Raw genomic sequence first — 24,528 nt, 5'->3', positions numbered from 1 at the left:
TAAGTATCAGAAGTCCACTGTATTTCTGTACATTGGTAACTTATTAGGAAATGTTATTTTTCCCAATACAGCCATCTATTTTAAAAAAGATTGTCTGCCAAAATGCAACCTCTATAACTTATCCAATGTAGGTGTTATAACACTATAATGGATGTCTGTTGGACTGCTCCCAATGCTGATATTAGGGAAAAAAAGCCATTTTGGCAAAGAATTTATTTGAGGACCTCTTCTGCTTCGTGTCTCTTGGTATTTATCTTGGACCATATACAAATTTTATGACATGCATGATTTAAACTGATCAAACCGAATTCTAACCACAAATTATCAACTATGAATAAAAATAATTATTCTATAAGAGATTGAATGACCTAATCTTAGTGAACATTTTATGATGTGGTCCTTGTAGACTCGTCTTGAGGGTTCATATACTAAAATCGAGTAACTGGATTGATGCCAGAAATTTTCAACACTTTAAACCAAAAAGCCTTATGTCAACACACTTAAGATTTTATACATTCATTCTTATATTCTTGTATGTACAGGAAAAATTTTTGATCATTTTCAATTGGTGTGAGCATGTAGATGTGCTAAATTGCCATTTTATCAAAGAAATGACCTTTTAATCTGTTAAAAAAATCAGCCAAACTTTCTTTGTAGACAGATTTTGCATAACTGAATTCTCCCACAGCCGAAATTTCATGTTACAGTTAGAAATCATAAAAAAAACATGAGAAAAACATTGTGCAAGATTACTTTAACAGTGACAGACTGGGATTTAACATAGTAATGTACTGAAATAATTGGAAAAATGCTGACATGATGGAAATAAGTCAAATGAAATTTTAATGTTTCTTGAATGATTAAAAGGCAATAAATTTGTGGAACAATTGAAGTTGAGATTTTATTATGGATTTTTTTAGGGTCCATTTGATGTGAGATATTTGTGTGTCATTATTTGTAGTTTCTTTGACATGATGATAAATTATATATATATTAACTGAAGATCTATAAGTAAATCAATAATATAATCACTTGTAATGAAGTTAATTAGATTGGCAGGTAGTTAGAAGTGTTATGATAGTTGTAGTAGTGGACACTACAATAGGACATATAACAATGAAGTTGCTAAACAAGGGAGATAGTTTAGAAATTTCTCTAGTAATATATTGCTTATTAAATTATTGAATTTTGATGATTTGTTGACTAGTATTATTCAGATTAACACCAGGGAAAGTGAAAGTTGGGGTTATCAGGTGGTTAATGATAATTTATAGTTTACAAAACTTTTTCATTTATAGTACTGACAAAGAGCATCTGTATGTCAGTTTAAGACAGCTGTTTACTCAAATCAGCCTTTCTTTAATCAAATCAATACATCTACCCTTTAATAAACTTATAAACTGCTTCCATTTTTCTTCCACATGATTAATTTGTTGTATTCATTTCACATAAACAAAAATAAACTTTTACTTGAAAACTTCTTAAGAAAAGCAATATTTCCATTCTCAAATCCTGATTTCATGTAGACACTTAGGTAAAAGTTACTATTTACTAATCAAGACTGTACTCCTGTTTTCTAGATGAACAAGAAAGAGTACAAAAGAAAACATTCACAAACTGGATGAACAGTTACCTTAAACAGGTTTGTATTATAAGATATGGTAAAATTTAGTGAGAACTTTGTAAATACTCTATCTGTTATGGTTGTAACTGAAGAAAAGTTAAGATTTTGATGTTTTAAATGAACTACAGTACTTGTTGGCACAAAAAAAAAGGAAATCAGAATATCATAAAAAGAAGTATACTGATGAGTGGACAGTTATTTGTTTGTTCACTGCTTTTCATGTTTGATAATTGTAGAACTTCTATAAGCCATGTTCTGCACCACTATTCAGTGATACTATTATTTATTTTTTCAGTGTAATTAGTTGAGTTGTTCATTTAATTAATTTCACACCTAACATTACATTAAATCTGTAATCACAGTTTGATCCATCAACATCCTTGACAGTTTTGTTAGTTCCATAATAGTATAAATCAATGGTGCTCCAGTGTCAATATCAAATTTACTATAATTGTAATTAATGTTCAGGTAAAGGTATTGGCAAATATTGTAATTAGATCTGTGTATTGACTTAGTTCAACCTGAATAAAATAATCTTGTTTCAACAGGCAGGTATCTTGTTTGATGCATGCCTCTCAGTTAAAAGCAGTGGATTTGGAGTGATCCATCAATCCCAATTATCAAGTTATAATTGATCAAAATAACCTTAAGATATTTTTCTAAGTATTGATCTTGAAGGGGAATTACTTCAACATTGTAGTTGGACCAGTATATTACTTTATTGTTGTAGTGATATATTTATCTTAACTGGACAAATGGTCATCCTTGTATGCATTTTATTGGTTGTATTAACTTTTGAGTGAAGCCTTTTTTTTGCAAAAGTTTGCATTGAAATAAAAAAAAAACTTGTACAAATTTAAAACTCATTTTCTAAATTTATGATGAAAGTTTTTAATCTACAACACTTCTATCTGAATGAGTTAAAGGAATATTTAATGTAAAATCCTGAGGAATGATTGGTTAAACTATTCTACCACCAAGATTCAACATGATGACATTGTATTAACTGGGGGACATTTTATCTTGAAAAGCATCTATTGAATGCCACATATCATCAGATTACAATCATAACAGATTTGAACAATAATTTGTGTGATTGACACCTGATAAAAATTTGTTACTCTTGGTGTAGATACTCTATGACTGAAGGCTACATTCTACTTCCAGCTGCTTACTAAGCTATTCTAAAACAGAGAGTATACTTATCTCTGGTGAAGGAGTTAGTTTTAAGAGAATGCAATTTGTTTACCATTTTGATGGGAAATATTTTCCACACTATACTTCAGAGCATATTTTATCCTTGTCTGTCTGTGACCTTTCTCGGCAATTACTTGTCACAGCCACTTTATTTTTTGACACAAACTTTACAAAGGTGTGCCTTATCATAATTGATTTCATGGTTGGGCAATGATAAGTTCGTCCAAGTTTTAAGTCAGGGTGATAATTGATTTTAGGCTTGGGCAAGATATCTTTGACCATATTCTAAAGTTTCTTTAATGGCAGTCTGTCAAGCCACTCCTGATTTTCATATTTATTCCTGATTTTTCATGATTTTTCATGATTTTAAGCAATTCCTGATTTCTTCCTTAATTTTCATGAGAAACTCCTGATAAAAACTCCTGATTTTAAACCTTTGTGAAACCCCCCAAAGAAAAAAAATGTAGAAATATTTATATATTTCATAGTGTTATACAAGTAAAACTGAATGTATATTGCCAAGAATGATATTGTGTATTCATTAGGTTGCTGTTTTACATTTAAATTTTGACTTTTCCTCAATAAATGTCACACAATGTCACTTCATGTAGGCAGCTATAGGAGGGATTTTCTTTCAAAGTGTTGCTTCTTAAATTGCTACAATTCCAAAAAGCTCTTACTGAGAGGGGTGGAATGCAGCCTTTTTCATGGAATTTTGTATTATTACATAACTTTTTATGTTAAAAAATTTCTGATTTCCTGATTTTTGGACCCAAAAAGTGCTTGACACACTGTAATGGGCATTGGCTAGGAGATTTCTTATATGGAATCACTTTTAGAGTGACTTGAAATATTAGGTAGATACCGACAGTTGTACTGCATTGCCTTTTCATTTTTTATCAATAACTATTTTTTGTAACATCAAAAATTTATCTGAATTTATAGAGGCACCGTAATGTAAGTATGATAAGTATGATATACATGCATAACTGTTTGTTAGGATATCATACTGTTTACTCTGAGTGGTTTATTTTCTTTTTTCTTAAGTAAATAATGTTTCTGAAAATTTTAGTATCTGACTTACTAAATTCTGTTTTTTTTTTTCTCTGTAGATTAGGGTAGGAGTTTATCAAACTCTGGTAGTACTAGCCTATTTTATTGAAGTCATAGCCTTTGTTTTGTAGCTAACTTAAGTCCATACATTTTGTTTTTTTCTAACACCTTGTATACTGAGATGTAATCCATTGGTTAGGAACCCATCAACCAACCACATCTATTCAGCAGTGTATAAGCTAGAATTTTATGTGACTAATATGAAATGCTGAGCACAAATTAAAATTACTGATCAAAAGTTTCATGTGGTTCCATGAAAGTTCCTTAATACTTTTTAGTACAGTCTTTACCTTTTACCACGATAACAATCAATGCCATTTTATTATTTTTGTAGAAAAACATGAAAGTGGAGAACCTTTTCGAAGACATAAAAGATGGAGTGTATCTATTATCATTATTGGAGGTGCTTTCTGGAGAAAAATTGGTAAGTTATTTTAACCATGTATTATGGACTTTACCTTTATTTTCTTTAGAAAACACAAATTATTTTATACAAGTAATTTGAAATTGCAATATTTTTGACCGTCTTATTCACTTTGTATCACAGAAAAAGGTAGATTTTATATACATATTGCATTCAAAACTGAAATACTTTGCCTTTAGCTATTAACTATTTGACATATTTGTGCAACTAGATTTGCATAACCTGCAGTCTAATTTGGCAAGGATGACATTTATGGTTTTGTTTTTAATGATATTAACAAGTAGAAGTGAGATATTATATAACTGTTGGTGGATTGATTGTATCAACTCAGTACTTCATAGGCAGGATCTTCCTCTTAGACCTACTTGCTTTAATGTAAAGAATTTTAATGCTTTCATCTTTTATAGCTATAATTACAAGTATAATGATTTGCTTTGATATGGAAGGGTGGACAGAACTTGCCATGTTGCTAAACCTATACATGTATTAAGATAAGGAACTTTCATCTTAGTTCATTAAGTTCAGTTATAAGTGATGGTATCAACAAAATTTCTCATACAGTACCCCGATAGGCTATAATATATTGAACCAATTTTTAAATACAAACTTTGACTTGAAAGAAGGTGATAGGGTGGTATGTGCAAGTTTTAACCTGGTTTAGCCCATTATACAGAGTAAATTGTTTAAATCCAGTATAATTATTGTGGAAAGTAATTTTTAAACACCAGTGCATTCATGTCTAGTTGTCATTACCTCTGTAGATGGAATGTACACTATCTACTGCAATTACGCAGAATTTCAAGAACCAAATGTTTGTAAACCTGCACCATAACTTTTTTTGCAATTCTTTACTAAAAGAGTAAGCTTGCACACAAAAATTAAAGTAATATTGGAAGATATGAATGTATGTGTATCTTATTTAGGTATATCTGCCAGTCTAAACCTGACCTGGGTTAAATTAATTTTTATTTTTTTTTAAAACTAATTCAGCTGTGCCATTCTAAAATAGGGACACAGCCAGTACCCGCCTCTTGTTCTAAGACATCACCATCATGTTATAGATGAAACCCACACCGTTCACTTGTTTGCATATATTATCTTTACTTAGGATCCAACCCTCCAACCTTTTGGAATTCTGGATCCACCACTGAATACATAAGATGTTTAATTTTTAAAATTCATGTTTTATTTGCCCAGGAATTTTATGTTCTGTTTAAACCTTGTTATTATGTTATTTAAAAGTATAATAATGACTTTTGACTTAATAATCCAGGACCTATACTGTGAACTTAAGTTTTTGTTGCCTGTTAGTCATCAGTTATAATTTATTTCAATTAAGCTTAAGTTGGTATAAACAAAGAGTAACATGTATTGGCAATCAGTTAATCATAACACAGCTGGTATAAGGATACCAATACAATATCTGTATTATTTCTATTTATATTGATTCCATTCAGTGTAACCTAATTGAACTATTTTATGCCAACACTTAATTGCATGATCAACTATTCATTCTTATAAGAGCAATGCAAAGTATAATTTATAAATTGCTGAAGCTTAATTTTTTAGTTACCATTATATATTGTCCATTATCCAATGTAAGATTAAGAAAAATGAAAATGTAATAGCTTAAAGGGGGGGGCTTAAATTGGCACTTGTACAACAGTGCTGTTTTATTTCCCTATATTTCTATTATTCCATGTTAAAGATGATCAAAGATCAGGTATAATGTGTGTACTGATATAGGTTAACATTCAAGCATGTTCCAGAAATAAGTTGAAATTCTATGCATGTATTATAATTGTGGAAGCAGTACTTTGTAATGTATCTTTTCAAAAGATATGCTACTGTCTTTCTATCAAAGGATATGGTTACAAATTACAATGGTTTTCATATGTTCTGACTAAATTACCTTCCTTTTCTAAATGATTATCCTATTTTACTTTGAATAGAGTTATAAATTTGTCTTTAATGTACTTATTTTTCATGACTTTGCATATGACTCCTATAAGGTGACTGAATATAGGTACCAATAACTCCAATACAAATACAACAGTATGTTTTGTATTTATTGTCCTTTTTAATCTACCATATAATAAAGGAAAATGAATCTAAGTGGTTTTAAACTTTTCTTAAGCTACATTTGCAAGATCTGAAGAAACATTTAGTTAAATATTTAGTTTTCAGCTGTTTGTCATAATAGATTGGTCCATTGTGCTCTTTTATTTCTCTTTGATAATGAACCAGTAGACTGTTTTATTTGTCAGTGTGCAAGTCTCATTGAATGTCAAGGATATATTAGAGTTGTAGTTAAATACACTGATTAACTGAATGCAGTATTGAAAAACAGTTGGATGCTTGATGATTAAAATGGTTCCTTGAAAAGAACCATTTAAAAATGTTAACCTAGAATTTAATATATTTACCACAAACAATATATTACCCCACCAACATTTATTGATTCTAAAATACTACACTGTATATTCCCTCCAAAGTTAATACAGGCTCAGACAAGCTATCACATACCTGTACTGTACATCAATTTTCTTGTTCAGTTTGGTCAATATTTAAACCCTGTATTAATATTTCAATTATTAATGGTGGAAGATTCCTTAAAATTAAATGTCTTTGATCTTAAATATTGTCATGATCCCAGGTTTATCTTAGTCCAAGATAAAACAGTAAGACACTTTTAAGTGATTGTACACAAGAGTATTATAATTTTCTATTCCATCAGGTCACACAAATTAACTTGGTGGGCATTTAAAAGTATTGTAGGTTATTAAATTTTACTTTCTCAATACAGGGTTTCCTTAGAAGAGGAATTCTCTTGTTTTATGATGATATTCCATTTAGTGCTTTAAATTGATGTTTTCATATCCTTAGGTCTGCTATTGTAGGGTTATGTAGAGGTTAGAATCTTAGGAATTCAACTACCTGCATTTAATAGTTGGAATGCTAAGTAGAATTTGGAGTTACATTGTATTTCACTAAGTTGTGCGTAAACAATTAGATCAATATTCCTTTACTTATCTGAAAGCAAGAATTCTTTATAATGTTTTTTTCATAAAATATGCCCCTTGAAAGAAAAAAAAACTTTGCCGTGTTATTAATCTTTTAGAGGTAAAAAACATACTGATTTCTGGACAATTCAGCATCCTTTGATTTTAATTTTTTTTAGAATTTATTACTTTGAGGTATGACTGAATTAGATATAATTGGTATTGTGATATATGAGGTATTGCAGAGATCAACAGAAAATAAAATGTCAATGAAATTAATTCTAAAAAAATATGTGCCTAAATGTGAGGGAAAAAATTAAAGTATCATATCTTTTTTTCTTCAGAAAATGGAGAAGGGCAAACTAAAGAGAGTACACTATGTCAGCAACATATCTACAGCACTGAACTTCTTAGAACAGAAAAAGGTATCGTCAAACCATTGAATATATCATTATACATCGACTAAGTACCATTACTGGGTTGTTTGTCTGATTTTCATTTTTATGTGAAAAACTTAAACTTGTTGGAGAATTGTGTTCCATATCTTAAAATGTTTATTTCTGATCAGTAATAGCTGTCTATATGCAGAACTATAGGATTATGTAAAAAGCAACTTTTGTGCTTACTATAATCCTTGTATAGAGTGTTTAGAACTTAGTTAAATGAAAGTTTAGAAAGTTTTGTTTTTTGTTTTTTTGAAGTATTGATCCATCTTTTGTGACTACTGAGAGATTAAACTTGACTAACCAAAAATCTTCTTGCAGATAATCTCTCCCTTGTCACTGTATTTACTAATCTGTTGGAGTCCCGATAAGAATTGTTTAAATCATCGATTTTTTGTTAATTTGGAGATTTTTGGTATTACAGATAAAGCTTGTCAACATTAATGTGTCAGACATTGCAGATGGAAAACCATCAATTGTCTTAGGGTTGATCTGGACCATCATTCTATACTTCCAGGTAAGTATATCTTGTAAAGTTGGGTAAGACATGGATATTGTAATATGAATACAATGCTTCTTTTACCTGTTAAGATTCTAATCTACCTATTAGTAAAATGTGCATCCTTTAACATATGTTTTTTGTCAAATTTATGTACATGCACCCTTCAAATATGAATCAGTTAACTGCTTTACTGTTTTGTCTAGCTTTATACTAGCATATTATATTTCTTTTATGCTGATTTATCAGTTCTAACTATATTATAAATTTTCAATGATTGAAAATCCTTTTTTATGTTAGATGAAAGACTGGAAGATATCCCTTACTGTTATTTAGCAGTTTTGGCTATTATAACATATATTAAGCTTTCCATTAAACATTGGGGCATGATTACATAAGGATATGATTGATATTGGTACTAAGATTTCATGGTTTAATTTCAGATTGAAGACACATTTGCACAAAATGCTGATGATTCTGGCACACAGGTTCCTCTATCTGCTCTAGAGAAGTTCAGAATGAATGCAAAGAAAGCTCTACTAGCATGGACTGGCAATGCTATCACTAAGTATGTTTGTAATCATTACAATAGTGTTGTAGTCAAATGTTTAATTATATTCCCCTTAATGAAGGACAAAAAGAACAGATATGGTGAAACACAACAAATATACCATCAGACAGGATTATATATGACTCTGCTGTTGTCCATCCATACTTTAGTCTTTTCGACCTTCAAATTTTTAGGTTCTATAAAAAAACAAACAAAAATGATACCAAATCTTGCAAAACCTGAATACTTTCATACATTAAAAATATGTTATTTTTATGATTGTGTATATTGTATTTACTGGCTCTTTGGGTTAGATCAGCTTTTTCTTTTGGGTACATTTTCACTGTTAAATAAGTTGCACTTTTTGGGTGCAAAAGAAAACTAAAAAGTTTTATTGTGAAAAAACTCTTCATCAACTAAAGTAAATATAAGTTCTCATACCACTTGTTTAGTACTGTGAACATCTTTGATGATATTTTAATTATATTTTAATTTATCAAACAATGTGTTTCAAGGAATTGGCCATATTGCAGTGAATGGCAAATAAAACGGTATGATTTGCAAAAAAAAAAAAATTTAAAAAAAATATCAATATACTTTCTGTGTGAAACCATAATACTGTCTACATTTGAGGTGGCACAACTGAATCATTTACACATATTGGGTTTTATGAAACAATTTTTCTAGAGCACTTGTAAATAATTTTAAGAAAGGGTTTAAAAAGTTACTTTTCATGGACACAGATGATGTATGTTCATGTGTACAATGAGTTACACATGAGCTATTATTCTGAAACACATTGCTTAGAATTTGTCATTTTTTGCAAGCAACTGAATTGGTATTCATATTGCTCACCTGTTTTTATGGTTTACATAGGTCAATCAAGGCACTTGCCTTTAGCTGTTTTTTCTTCACTATTCGGTAGAGTGTCTCTCTTCCACTCAAATTTTAAATTCCTTGCTAAATGCAATTTTCAGTTGAAAATGTTAATGGAATAATTGCATCAAAATTATGAAAATTTCACAGGCTTGTAAAAATTGCAGTAACTTAATACAAGTCTGTTTTGATAGTAATTCATTTAATACACTTTACAAGACTTTAATATAAAGCAACATCAAATATTTGTAGATAGATATATATACATGTACTTATTGGTTATATTTTGTAGGAAATATGGAATAGAAATAACCAATTTCGGAAAGAGTTGGCGTGATGGACTGGCATTTAATGCCATGGTACATACAATTAACCCTGACTTGGTAGATTTTGATGAGTGCAGGAAACAGACTGCCAGAAATAACCTGGAACAGGCATTCTCTGTGGCTGAATCACACCTAGGGATCCCTAGGTTGTTGGACCCTGAAGGTTTGTCCATTATTGTAGAAATCAATTTCATTTGTCTGTTATTGGAAGTTGTTAAAGCCAACCACTCTCAGGAAAATGGATTACATTACATTACACTTGGGTGAAGAGTACCAGTTGAAAAATTGACAAATAGTAATGTCCTTTACCTAGAAGAGAAACAATTCAATGAGGGAAATTGAAGATTTTTTTTTTTTTTAAAAAGGTGCAAAAAATAAAGAATTTGAAATATCAAATGTTGTTTCAGACCATCTAGGTATCTGGATCCTAAGCATATTGTCTTGACTGATATAAGGTCAGGGTCAACAAGCTTGCTCTAACCAGTAGACCATTACAAAATATTTGCTATGGATTAAATTTTATTTGAAAATCTAGGATTTTACATTTCCTTTTTGTTTGCATGTTATACATAAGATTCTGTATTTTCTTATTTCTATAAACATTTTTTTTATAAGGGTGTTGTATTAGTTGTAGTTTATGTAGAGTGGATTGATTTCTACATACTTTAGAAAGTTCCCATCTGTATACTGTAGTGTGAATGAAATTGTAGTCAATGTTAGATCATAAAGATTGATTTAAATTTTGTTGTTATTCAGATGTTGACGTTGAGAAACCTGATGAGAAATCTATTATGACTTACGTGGCACAGTTTTTAAAAGCTTATCCTGAGGCTGGAGAAGATCCTAGTTTATCAAAGAGGAAGAACCCAGCTGAGCAGGAGCTAGCAGACTACAATGACTTAATGACCTGGATTAAGGAGGAGGCTGACGAAGTCCTACAAATAGTTGACCAACCTGTTACTGACAGGGTGCAGGAATATATGGTTGGTGCTTTGTTAGATGGTGATGTTTTCATATAATAGCATTTGAGATTATACCTAAAATGAATTTGGAGTGGTGTTCCCTTTTCTCTGTGTAAAACATAAAACATAAAACAAGATGTCATGAAATAAAATTAGTATGATTAAGTATAATTTCTATAAATAACTTCCACATTGTAATATCCTTTTAATGTTTATTACAAGGTATGTGTCACTGTTCAGAGAGTACATTGTGGCTTTTATTATTTTTATAGGATTACCTTGCTTTTAAAACTGAATTTGACAGAAGGCTGAAAATATTCCAAAAGTTAGAGGAAAAAATAGCAAATAATAAAGCTGTGAAAATTACACCAAAAATGTGGCAAGAGCTGGAACCAAGATGGCGAGATGTTGCCAGACAAACACGAATGTGGTTATGGAAACTTGATGCTAGTTTACCTGGTCGCTTGGGCAAGTTTGGAGACTGGTTGAACCAAGCTGAAGAAATGTTAGAAATAGAACCAGAACAAAATGATGACTTTGCTGAAATGGCTGAACACATTCTTAAACTACTCAATGAACATAAGGTCTGACTTATCTTAATAAGTAACAAAAGGAAGAATTTAAAAAGGTCACAATTAATCATTATTTAGATCCATTTCTTTTAAGGTAGTTTTTTAGTGTATTCTTTTATTTGAATGAAAGAAAAAGTTATATTCACATAGACATTGTGATACATATTCAATAGATATAAAAAGAGTTCTTTCAGGGTTTCTGTAAGATATATGCTTATTTTATCTTCCCTGTATCTATTTGATCAGATGGAGGAGTGGTAGCGAATAGAATGGTCACATTATATGCTGTTTGTAAGTGGACCATTGTTCTGTTTTTCTTCTTTTGTAGGATTTTTTCAAGGAACTTGATTCCTACAAACAATTCTTTTTGCAAGTTAAACGTGCTGGAAAATTTGAAGGGGAGTACATTCCTCCACCTCAAATGGAAAACTTGCACAATAGACTTCAGACTGTGTGTCAGGAAGCACCTAAAAGAGAAAGGTCATTGGAATATGATGAATACAGATATAGATTAGCCAACATTAGTATTGCTACTGATGATAAATTAAAGTTCTGGGCTAACAAATTAGGCAGACAAGAGGATGTTGAAGTGATATTGAAGGATTATGAGGTAAATTGAGAAGCAATATTTCTTGGAATATACAAACTACATATCCAAGTCATCAAATTTTATATTATACTTTATAGGACATTTGTATTGGTACTGACCTGGACATTTTAATGATTATTACTAAGAACACCAAGCTATTTTTTTTTCGCCTTTGTGTTAAATTTTTCCTACTTGCCAACTTAAAAATGTGCTGTGGTAGGGCATCACCCTATACAAGTAAATGATAACAAAACAGGGCTGATCATGTGTTCTTTAAACTAATAGAGCAACTAAATACATCAACAAAGTGTGTTGATTGCTCAATTTCTCTCTTAGGTGAAGTCTACTGGAAGCCTTATTGTTCTTTGATTTTTGTTTGAACCTAATTCTACCTGTGTATGTCGGCAGATATGTCTTGATCACAGTCAGTTACAGTATAAAATAAGATGCTTGTTGCAATCTTTTTCTCTTGTAAAGTTGTTTAAATATGTTTCAGTATTTATAATTCTTTTTATATCATAGGACCAAGTACAGAATAATAATTTACTGGCTACATATGAGAAAACACTGACTGAAACTAAAAAGAGAGGTGATGCATTCAGAAAACATATTCGTAAGTAGTATAAAATGTCTGTGTTCAATGTTGTTAATAACAGTAATTCATTTATAATTTAAGCACAATTTTAAATATTAAGGCAACTCGGACAACAATCATGCTATTAAGTATGGTGAATTTCTTGCATGAGTTAATTAGAAGCTCAAGTTTTATATGAATGTGGTATTTTCATAATAAACAGTGATACCTTTAATAGCATAATTTTTAAAGGTAAATGGTAAAATGATAATGACATTTGTCTTTCTAGCAAAAGAAGAGGCTGAACAAATCAATGAATTTGCTGATGAAGAATCTAAGAAGTTTAAAGCAGCATCAAATGAAATAAAAAGTTTACATGCTGTGTTAAAGGACGGTGTAGAACACTGGAAAAGATATAATGGTTGTTATGATACATTAGTCACTTGGGTAGATGATGGAGAACAGCTACTACAAAGTGGTGACAAAGATCAAATTGAAGAATTCTTCACAGAAATCCCACAGTATGAGGAAAGATTGAAATTCATGAATGAATCTGCGACTTTCTTAATTGAAAATTGTCAACCACCAATAGCAGCTGAAATTCAACAGAATGCACATTTAGTAAATCAAAGATTTAATGCGTTGACTGATGGATACCAACACTTTAAGAAAGTTGAAGTGATAGGAAAGGGAAAAAAACAATATCAAGAAGGTGTTGATAGAATATCTCAATGGTTAAAGAATGCAGAGGAACTGTTGGCACAAGAGGTACCGTGTCAACATGCAGCCTTGAAAGAACACTTGCAGGATGTTGATGTAAGAATTGTATATTATTTTCAAATATTTTTTGCATAGAAGACTAGATTTTACTTTTTCATCCATGGTAAAAAATAATTTTTCCAGTATCTTTCAACTTAATTTGTTCATTAATAAGTTCATCACTCTTCCTCTTATTACTATCTCAGCCCATTAAAACATAACATTTAAATATGTGTTTAGATTGTAACTGAAGATATTTTTTTTTATAAATCTATAATGAATTAATATTCATCAGGCATTTGAAGTAGCAAAATTAAATGTAAGTTGACTGTAATGGTTGAAGGAGTGTCTTTTTTTATATTCCTGACTTGTATAAGTGACTCTTCCTTGATCAATATGAAAACATTATTTAATTTGAATTTCTCAGCATGAATATCATGTTCCATACATACTGAAAATCTGCCATTGTTTATTGATGTTCTGATATGCATGATATTTAAGCAGGTAGCATGTGGTCTAAATTTAGAGTAGGATATTATTTCTCTGTCAGTTGTTATGTAACATATATATATATAATTGATCCTCAATGAATCATGTAATTAACCAAATGTCTATGCACATGACCTGGTCTGTGAAATTTATTTTTGTCTCTTTTAAAAATTTCTATAACTTGGTGCATTTTGGCATGATCTTACCTTATAATGTCAGATATATTACTTTCCTTAAAGAAATGTGTAACTGAATTAACCTTTGTATCTATTAAGTAGCTGTCTTTGTAAGAATCATGCAAAATCTGAAAAATGTGATACACCCTAAAAAAGGCTACGTATTTTTATTTCTGTAATTAAGTTATTTTATGGGTCTATACTATGAAATGTGTAATATTCATTCAAATCTGCCTGCTCTTAGGAGATAATCAACATTGAAAATCCAGTAGATTCTATTGTATTTGAGCGTCAGTTACAGAGTTATCTCCCTTAATTTTGAAATCTACAGTGCATTTTATACATTTTTTTTTATCTCCTAAGAGCACAGGTTATATGAAAAACTGAATGTTAATTTCTGTTTACTATGGCAATTCAAACAAAATATCAAAAATAAAAATATGTAGGCTTTTTACCCATGAATCACATTTTGCATGATTCTTAGCTGGAGTGCTACTTAACATGTAAGCTCTTTGTAATTCTATTTTAACATTCAACATCTAGTTACAAAGAAATAAAAAATATAAGGACCACTAAAATGAATGTTAAAATCAAATCATATTGAATTATGGACAAAATGTTGACAAGATTGTTAGCTAAATATACTGATGACCACATCATTTTTACTTTACCTTGTTTTGTTTAGACCAAGGGAGATAATACCATATAAGCATTTGTAAAACAAACAGATTTGATGAATTTAATATTTTCAGCTTTGTGGAAATCAAGTAGCAGAAATGGAAAATGATTTTAAAGTAACAACAAAAACAGCACAATCTCTAGTCAAGGATAGTGAACAAACCTTAGTAAATGAAATGTTACAAACTCTCAATGTTCAGAAAGAAATCATTGTCAGACTTCGTAAAGAAATCCCAGAAAGAATCAAATACCTCAAGGCTGTGCTTCCTAATGTAGAATCTCTAGAAACAGGAATATTGGATTTGAATAGTTGGTTGGAGAAAGGAGAGGCAGTTTTAGCTTCACATAAGATGGATGGAGACCAAAGAGCTGTTGAAGAAAGACTCGAGAAACACAAGGTAATTCCAATTCAATTAATAAATATTTCTCTGTATTTTTTTTAATTCTTTATTTTAGTACACCTCAGATAATAAGAAAAAATATGACTGTTTTTTTTAGATTGTATGTAGATCGTTTTGAGCATACTTTAAATAGGATTTTTCAAGGACTTAATATTATAGGGGGATATTGGTAGTCTCTTGATGAAAGGGTAATGAGTCATGACTGCATGGAATGAAGGAGAATAATATACTTGAGTGGTGTGAGCTACTTTGCCATTAAAAATCTAATGCAATAAGGGTTAGTTCAGTTGTTTTGGAATGTATGAAATATCAGCAAAAGACACCTAACTTAAAGCTACAATAAGGTTGTTGGACTTAAATTTTTTGTGGAGCATTTACTTGTGTTTGTCATTGTTTGTTGGACAACAAAAACATTTTTTTATTGCAGCAATTTTTCTCTGAGACAACTTACCAGAAATCCATTGTCGAAAGTAAAAACAAAGTATACCAAAAAGTATTATCTACAAAACCGAAGTTGACAAATGTGAACTTTGATGATATCGAAGTACCTATGGGACAAACAAATGAACGATTCCAGGTATGTTGATGTGATATTTTATTTCATTCTGAGCATTTATTTCATCCTAATAAATACCCTTGTCAACTAATATAGCAGAAATTTAGAGACTAGATGATTTTTTTTCTAACATTTTTTTTTTTCAGTTCAATATAGTATTTTTGCTAATGTGTTGTAATATGTGCACAAAAATAATTTATATTCTGCTTCAAAAAATGTTCATTTATCTGCAGAACTGCATCACTGCTGCTAAAGATTGGGAGAAGAAGTTAGAAAACTTATCTCGTCTTTGGAAAGTCTACTCTCAGAAAGAACAAGCTCTTGTTGCTTGGCTGCAACAAGCTGAAACTGTGATAAAAGACAACGAAGATGACACAGACAGCTTAATCAGAAAACACAAAGGTTTCTTTAATAGAATAGACAAGCGCCTTTTAGATGATTATTTACGTTCTGGTCAAGATATTCTTATGGTACTAGATGATGGTGATAAAGCAGAACTACAGCAAGATATGGCATCTGTGCAAGAAAAATGGAAGGTAGGATTTATATTTAGATGTATGCATGTTAACACCATATATTATTACACAATATTCTTAATCTTTGTTTTAATATCATGGTCTTTCCTTTCAGTAATGCATGTTTTCGTTTGCGACTTCTTTTTTCTTTCCGTGATCATCTTTCGGGATTTTGCTTCATGGTATGATGGATGGTTCATCGACATTCCAAGCATTTCTCTTTTGGAGAATGTACTAATAGCACCATCTGATTCTGTATTTGCACTATCTGTAGACTCTAACTGTGACTTCTATTATATCATGTGACTGTTGCATGTATATTGGCTATCATGGATGGGATTGTACAACATATAAACATTGTATATAACCTTGAGAAGAAGAATAACAGACATTTGAACAACACCAATTATAATATAATGTTTGGAAAGATATTTACGGTATTTTTCTCTGGAAATTTGTAAGTACATGTGATGTCTGACATATTATTTTTATAGATAGTGTAGAATATCTTAATTCACTTGTGCCTTAAATGATATAGAAGGCTTTAATATGATGTTATCTTTGAAGATTCAATTTTGTAATAATCAAATACAGAACTTTTGTTTATAGATAGGGCTTATTGTATTTGTGTTTTTATAAATGATGAGAAATTGATAGCACTGATGCTCATTTATGTGGTTGTGATTTATTTACAGAGTACTCTTGCCTTAGCACCTATCAAATTGGTGAAACTAGAATTTCGTCTTCCTGAAGAAACATTCACCGAGCAAGTCAGTGTTGCAGAGAAAACTTTACAACAAGAACAGAGGCAACTACAGAAAAATGAAAATGTGAAAGAAACACTCTTAAAACACAGAGTAAGTTAATTCAGTGGTAGATTGTATTATTTGTTCATTACTACTTAACAGTTTTGTGTAATATATATTTAAAATACAGGAAAACTCTTGACTTTATCCAATGGAAAATTATCATGAAACAATTCACAGGTTAGATATGATGTTTTAAATCTTTTACAAATTCTTGTATTTGTAATTTCGAAATATTCATGTTGCTTTTGTCTCTTTACAGCAAATATTTAATCAGGGTCAGTTTGTACCCATGTGTACGAAATGTTTAGAATCCATGGAATCATTTACCAAAGACCTGGCAGATCTAGACAGAAGTGATCACAGTTTACAGGACAGATATGATCACCACTTAGACAGATGGAAAAAACTCAAAACAGTAATAGATAATATACATCAACAGCTCAAACAACTTCCTGAGAGGTGGAAGGAATACAATCATAAGTTAGTATCTGTCATTGCTTATCAAATATTCCATGGACAATTCAAGGTTTCCTGAAAAATTAAACTGAGTAATTTGAATTATCTTCTGGGATTGCAACAGCTTCATCTGGGCTCAGTCATTACTTAACTGGTTATACATTTGTTTACCTTTAATTAATTAATCTTTTATTTATTTTACATATAAATAGTCTTGCTAAAGCCAACCACTTCGTGCACTAGTTAAATGCTACAATTTTATTTCTAGAATGAATGACTTTAGAAAAGCAGTTGAGACGGTCGATGATCTGATGAAGGCCTTACAACAAGAAGATCTTTCTAGTGATGAATACAAAGATCTACAAATGAAATTCCAGGTTAGTGTTTTTTCCCTGACAATTTGATTAATGATGTAGGTAGTAAGTTTCCATGACATTGTTTCAATTCATAATGTACAGTGCTGACTTCTTAAGTGTTAAATTTTCTTGTCTTTTTTTGAGAAACACCAAATAAAGGATGTAGAGAACATGCTGAAGAGGAAACTGAAGAAAGCCTATGGTTAAAACATTTTTGTAGGTTGAACAAAGCAATTTACTACAGAAACATTCCCCAAGGAATTTTAAAACAAATGTACTGATATTATAAAATTAGAGTTACATTTGTATCGATGAATGGACATATAATACTTTGTAATTGTTACCATTGTAGAAGGCACTACGTGATATGAATAAGTTTGCTGATGATGGACGTTGGTTGGAGGAAAACTTAGAAGAACTCCTTTCTGACTCCCCAGAAGCTGATGCAGATGAAGAGAGACGTAGATTAAGAGACCTCATGGCCAAATTCCAATCTCTTCAACCAAATATGGAAAAAGTATCTGACAAATCAGCAGTATTCTCTCAAGCGTATGAATTCCGTGATGAACTTGACAAGAGATCAAATTGGTTAGATGAAACTCATAGACTGGTCAATGATGACCCATATATTGATGGATTAGAAGATGCCAAAGCTTACCTACATGAACATGAGGTATGTAGTCTTGTTGTGTGGTTCATGTTGTTTATGTTTGCTGTCTATTTTGCTTGTTTCATACTTAACTTGGTGATTTTACATTGAATGTAGTTGTTAGGTGTTGATAACTTTGGAATGTGAATCTTGTTGACTTTGCTCTGTGTAAGTTAGCTTGATGTCATTTTTGGCTCTGATTACAGCTAGGTTAAATACTGCTTTTGTCTGTATGTTATTTCATTTAGCTAAAACTAGTGATAGTTGTAGAAAATAGTAGATTATCTAAGTTCGTCTGAATAGGAAATCAAGTTTTTTTTTTTTTTATTTCAAGATGATTATCAAACTTCCAATATAAAAATATTGGAAATGAGATTGTATTTTTGATCAGATTTAATACAACCAACATTTTAAGGATTTTTTTTATGAAAATAGAGAAAAATGTGTCTAATGTGTTACAATTTTGTGTTTTAGGGAGATGTTAGTATTTAATTATGGTGACAATTTTCTTTCACAATTCCCTACCTATACTGTCATAGCTAAGTGTGTCTCTAGCTTTTAGTAATTCAACAATGTCTTTAACTCTGCTAATATAATAATCAGTAGGGGCAGAAATACCATGTAGTAGAAACATACTTCTGTTGGGTGGGGCAAAACATCAGCTTAGAAATCTGAAAAAAAAAATGTCTTTATCAATCTAATTAATATGAGTAATTTAAGTGTCATAAATCGATTTCTATGTCTTTTGTATGTATTTTAAATGATGTTCAGTTAAATATCTTTAGTAGTTGGCATGCAGAAATCTAGTGCCATATGTGTGCTTGCATGGATAACATATTCAAGATATCATTAGTTGAATTACTAACAGTTATTTCATGTCTAATTGTTTTCGCTAGATTGGTATCGTCTTTTGGCTTGGTTGTCCTTAAGAAAATAACTATTTCTCATACATCTCTTAATATTCATTTTTTTATTTGTTCCTTTCTGAGTTAAATTTTTACATTTTTTTAATGATTTTATGATTTAAATGTTATTGTTGTACTGCTACAGATTAACAGCAAAAAACACACACTGAGATAACTTGCTTCAAATCTCAATTTTCTTGTTTGCACAGTTGCCATATTTATGATTGGTGTGAATTTGAGCAGCTTCAGTTGTATTTTGCTTTTGTTTGAATTTGTAAACGGTGTGAATTTGATATTACTCTAGACAATATAAGCTTGATGGAAAGTTTTACTTGATTTAATTACCATAAAAGTAAGATAAACCTTGAACTTGTGCAGTACAAAAAGGTTTTGACCTAATCCTCCTGTGACAAGAATTTCTAAATTTTTGAAAATATGACTTTTTAACTTGTTCCTTGACTATTCATTAAATACATGTTCATGTTGGATCAGGCGTTTGCATATTTTTTATAACTGAAATGATATGACAACACTTTTGCAAGATTATACTTATATAAGCATTAAAGACAATAATATGATTGTTTTATTTAGGAATCAAAATTTGGCAGTGAATTTTGAAACTTTTCAGCAGAAACATTTTATTGACAATGCATTTGGTATAGGTTTTCTTTAATTCAATACTTGTAAGAAATATATTATAATGAAACAAAACCACTGAATGCAGTGCCTTTTCAAAATATTTCAAAAGTTTATCTAAAACCCATTGAAAATACTCTTCAAAATTATGGTACCAAATGGTTATAACTTTTTTTCACCATCCTGGATGAGTTCTTTAAAATATAAAGGAATAGTTTCTGAGGTGCACTGAATGTATATCAGCATTTAAGCTCAGCAAAATATTTGACTTAACCACTTTACTGAAGGACCTGCCTGATGCTGACATGGATCTGTACATAATACCCAAACCAAGAGTACCCAATTTGTTGTAAAATTTATTATCAACCTTTAGCAATGATTCCTTTGGTGTTTTACAAAAGTAAATGATGTTAATACAACCACATAGGTCCTAACATTTGTTACAAGAAACAAATTGAAGAAGTGAATATTTTGAGATGTTAGTTAGAAAAACAAGGTAGAATAGATTGGGATTTGTGAAGAAATACTGTTTCACCACTGAGTGGGTATAGAGTTTAGAAAACTATCAGTTCTCAGTATTGTGTGATTGGTGAATGAATCTTCAATTTTTTAATTGCCCTTTGTATCTGAAACTCAATATCTTCTAAAATTTTGTTTACTTAAGTTTGAAGTAGGGATAATTTTTCGTACAGTTTTATTTTCTGCTGCTTTGTTGCTATTGTTTTACTTTTTTAGTTGATTGTATGAAAATGAATTTAAAGAAGATAAGAATTTAATTGAGTATATTTGCTCTATATATTCTTGTTGTATGTTCAGGACTGTAGGTAGGATGAAGTGCTAGAAATATGGTCTGGTCATTTATCTTCATATAAAAACTGAAAAGGAGATTCTGTAATAAAGTTTTATCCTGTCATTAATATGAAACCCTATTGAGTTGTGAGTCTGCTGCAGAAATAATATTTATACATGCATTTTTCATCATACAAGTCACAATGATGAAGATTACCAGTATTGCCAATGGATAAGATTGGCTTATTGTCATTGCAAGAAATAATTATCAAATCGCCATTTGTGGAAGGTATATCTTTTCTAAATGCCATTTCATTTGGTCTATTATTTTGATTAAAGATTGAAGTAAATACAATTTATTGTTATCAACATACATGTAGATATAACTTTCCAAGTTATTCAGTGATGAGAGTCTTGTTTTAGGCTGTCCTTAAGAGATTAGAATCTGAAAGACCAAAGATTCAAGCTGATATTGAGGCCGGTAAACGACTTCAGAGGGATCGTAATGCTCCAGCATTTGTTTCTAAAACTGTAGAAGAACTTGATAGAAAATGGAAGGATACAAATGAAAAGGCTAAGCAGAAACATGACAAACTCAAAGTATGCTATATATTAGTTTTAAATGATTCTTTACCAATTCTGATGCTTTTGACAATGCAAAATTCTTGTTGCAGAAATAGACACTTTAAATTTGTTGCCATCTTTGCCTAATGCTTGAAATATATTGGACATCTTTATTTCTTGTAAAAGTGATGACAAAATATACAAAGTCTTACCTTTTAAGCATCAGATATTTCTTGTTAATATTGCTAGTGTCATGATTAATCCACATGTAGTTTCAACTCATCTACAAAAAAACTTTGCCAGGAAATTGTTATTTATATTCTGTCAGAGTTATTTAGATTCTCATGTAAATGGTTGTGATTACCAGATAAACTTCTTACTTAATTAGTAACCTCTCTATGGTATTGGTATAGATAACTACATATTAATGTATTAAAGTAAATATGAATTGAGAGGTCAGGACATACAGTGATATGTTTAATGTTACAGAATTTGATCTTGAACATTTATTTAAAACTATTGCTATTAGATATAGGGACATGCTATGAAGGATCAGTTGAAGGATAAGACAAAATGTAGTTATCATTTCAATATGGATTTCATCAATGGAATGTATTGATGCTTGATGAGGTGTTAAACATATCTCTGATATGAGATTTGATGCCTTTGTTTTTATCAGATAAAGTGCAATTTGTTTACATTGAAACAGCAGGATTTGTGTGTATTTACGAATCATTATTTACATGAATGATTCCTGGCAATACTTGCTTAACTTCCAAGAAATCATCTTTATTTTGAAATTCAATTTGTAGCAAAAAGTGAAGGAGTGGGAAAACTATGAAACTTCCAAAGCAAGCTGTCTACAGTTACTCAAGAAAGCTGAAGCTGAATTAGAGAAACCACCTGCAACCACAGGACAGGAATTAGCTGAAAGGGATCTTCAGTCTAAAAAGGTATGTTTATTGTTAGGTAATGCTTAAAACTATCTTAAATAATTTTTGGTGAAAATTGAATTTATTTCATTAAGAATGACTAATACATGTACTACAATCGAAACATATGTACATGATAAGATCTATTTTATTTATTTGTTTATGCATGCATCAGTGGAGGTTACTCCAATTTAGATTTTCTGGAGTGTCTTGGCAATAGGTCAAATTTAGATTTAAAACTCTTTATTATATTTCAGGAACTTCAAAGAACATTAAACAAGTTGAAAGACAATATCAATGACATGCAAAAACTGAATGCTGTATTAGCAGAGAGTGCAAGTCGAGAAAGGCAGGGACCATTAAAGGTTGAAATCTCAGAAATTGACAAAAGACTTGACAGTGTGTCCACTCGACTAAATGCTAAGTTGGCTGATTTGGAAGAAACAATAGCCAAATGGACAGAATATTACAAGAGACTCAATAACTTCTGTGAATGGCTGAATAAAAAGGAGACCAACCTGAATGATGTGTATGAAAATAAATATGCACAGCCAGAGGAACAACTGGAAAAGGCTAATGTAAGCTAACATTTCAACATTATCTGAGCCATAAGAATTACTCTATTTTCAATTTGTGAAAAATTGTTAAATGATAACATGAAAGTCCAATATGATTGAGGTAATGAATCTGTTTGATTGTACAATCTAGCTTCAGGACTTCAGTTTCTTACTATGGAAATAGTTTACCATATCATTGAAAATGAAAAAAATGATTCTACTCAAGTCAAATGATTCTGTTTATTACTGACCAGGAATATATGTAGTTCAAAGCTATTAAAGGTAAGTTTTTATATTTATATATTTTAGTTAGATAATTATAGTCACTTATTTTGCTATATTTAGGATATTTCCAGAGAAGTTTATGAAAACAGGGTAACACTAGAAAACCTTGAGAAAGATGCTAGAGGTCTTTCTCAAAACTTTCGATCTCGAGAGACTGCAGCACTTAAAACAAAGCTAGCTAGTGTAAGACGACAGTGGGAAAATCTTTGTTCTAGAGCCAAAGACAGGAGTTCAGCCCTGACAGGGAGTGTGGCTCACTGGCAAATGTACCAGAATTTATCGCAGCAACTGTTACCATGGATAGAGAAAGCTCAGAAATACTGTGCCACTGAGCTACCAAAATGTTCCTCCCTTGAGGAGGCTAAAGATTTGTATGACCTTCATCAGGTATGTACATTTGAGAATGTAAATTAAGTTCCAATATTTTAAGTTTTTTTTTACTGTATTTTATTGCATGTGGTTACAGTTTAGAAATGCTGAAACGTTAATAGAAATCTAAATTGTTTTTATCTATCTCATACTAGCAGGGTAGGAAACCCACTCAAATTCTATCCAGTCATGAATACAATTTTTCAATATGTTTACTAATGGCTATATAGATTTTTGATTAAATTAGCCAGCCGTGCCAAAAAAAGCTCTCAGTCTGGTGGGCAGACTACTATTTCTAACTCTGATATTTGTTCTAATTAAGTGGAGTTCAGGATTATTTCATATTCTTACTTTTGTTTATTTCTGTTTTTTTCTTCTTTTTTTTCAGTCCTTTGTTAAAGAATGTGAAGAACAATTCCCAATCTTTGAGAAGCTAAACACTGAGGCTGGTTATTTGATGGATCAACCAAATGTCCCTTCTGAAATGGAAGCTTTGCAGAGACAATGGAATGATATTATCAGTTCTTCGGAGGACCGTAGTCACAAAGTAGAGAAAATGTATGGTGCATGGGCAGCTTATGACCAGGAAGTCAGCAACTTTGACGAGGTCCTGGATAAATTACAGGGACAAATGACTGAGGAACCAAATCTCCACTCAACAGATGTTCAAGTTCTGGAACATGAACTGGCCATTGGAAAGGTAATTACTGATCTGGAATAAGACAAAATTAAACAATTGAATAAATAATCAAGTGAAAAATATTTCATTCTGTTGAAATAAGTTCAGGTTTATTGAAAAGTTTGATGATATACTATTTGTTACATCCTACATTATCTGTTACAATGGTTTAATATGACCTACAAAAATGAACATTGAAAGTTTCACACCATTTTTT

At 30.7% G+C, this 24,528-nt stretch overlaps 1 protein-coding gene across 23 annotated transcripts in view; it reads left to right on the top strand.

The window, feature by feature from the left end:
• Positions 1 to 24,528, top strand: part of LOC148623874 (muscle-specific protein 300 kDa-like) — a 183,505-nt gene that overhangs the window by 26,712 nt on the left and 132,265 nt on the right. For 14 of the 23 annotated variants that reach the window (XM_088566148.1, XM_088566149.1, XM_088566141.1 and 11 more), the window contains 25 exons: positions 1,581 to 1,642; positions 4,269 to 4,358; positions 7,705 to 7,785; positions 8,228 to 8,320; positions 8,746 to 8,870; positions 9,368 to 9,403; positions 10,021 to 10,217; positions 10,811 to 11,037; positions 11,289 to 11,600; positions 11,917 to 12,198; positions 12,700 to 12,790; positions 13,041 to 13,567; positions 13,806 to 13,829; positions 14,928 to 15,251; positions 15,682 to 15,831; positions 16,044 to 16,346; positions 17,021 to 17,182; positions 17,394 to 17,614; positions 17,859 to 17,967; positions 18,299 to 18,619; positions 21,349 to 21,525; positions 22,302 to 22,442; positions 22,679 to 22,999; positions 23,324 to 23,650; positions 24,021 to 24,332. In XM_088566148.1, the coding sequence (XP_088422274.1) occupies positions 1,581 to 1,642; positions 4,269 to 4,358; positions 7,705 to 7,785; positions 8,228 to 8,320; positions 8,746 to 8,870; positions 9,368 to 9,403; positions 10,021 to 10,217; positions 10,811 to 11,037; positions 11,289 to 11,600; positions 11,917 to 12,198; positions 12,700 to 12,790; positions 13,041 to 13,567; positions 13,806 to 13,829; positions 14,928 to 15,251; positions 15,682 to 15,831; positions 16,044 to 16,346; positions 17,021 to 17,182; positions 17,394 to 17,614; positions 17,859 to 17,967; positions 18,299 to 18,619; positions 21,349 to 21,525; positions 22,302 to 22,442; positions 22,679 to 22,999; positions 23,324 to 23,650; positions 24,021 to 24,332 (5,015 nt within the window). The remainder of the gene's footprint in view (positions 1 to 1,580; positions 1,643 to 4,268; positions 4,359 to 7,704; positions 7,786 to 8,227; positions 8,321 to 8,745; positions 8,871 to 9,367; positions 9,404 to 10,020; positions 10,218 to 10,810; positions 11,038 to 11,288; positions 11,601 to 11,916; positions 12,199 to 12,699; positions 12,791 to 13,040; positions 13,568 to 13,805; positions 13,830 to 14,927; positions 15,252 to 15,681; positions 15,832 to 16,043; positions 16,347 to 17,020; positions 17,183 to 17,393; positions 17,615 to 17,858; positions 17,968 to 18,298; positions 18,620 to 21,348; positions 21,526 to 22,301; positions 22,443 to 22,678; positions 23,000 to 23,323; positions 23,651 to 24,020; positions 24,333 to 24,528) is intronic. The other 9 variants (XM_088566155.1, XM_088566139.1, XM_088566140.1 and 6 more) reach the window with 3 other exon arrangements.

Source organism: Perna viridis, chromosome 2, assembly GCF_037379345.1.
Source record: "Perna viridis isolate PV_CMFRI_1.1 ecotype Kerala chromosome 2, ASM3737934v1, whole genome shotgun sequence".
NCBI classification, from domain to species: domain Eukaryota; kingdom Metazoa; phylum Mollusca; class Bivalvia; order Mytilida; family Mytilidae; genus Perna; species Perna viridis.
The sequence above is the reverse complement of the archived record's forward strand: the minus strand, read 5'-3'. Positions and strand labels throughout refer to the sequence as shown.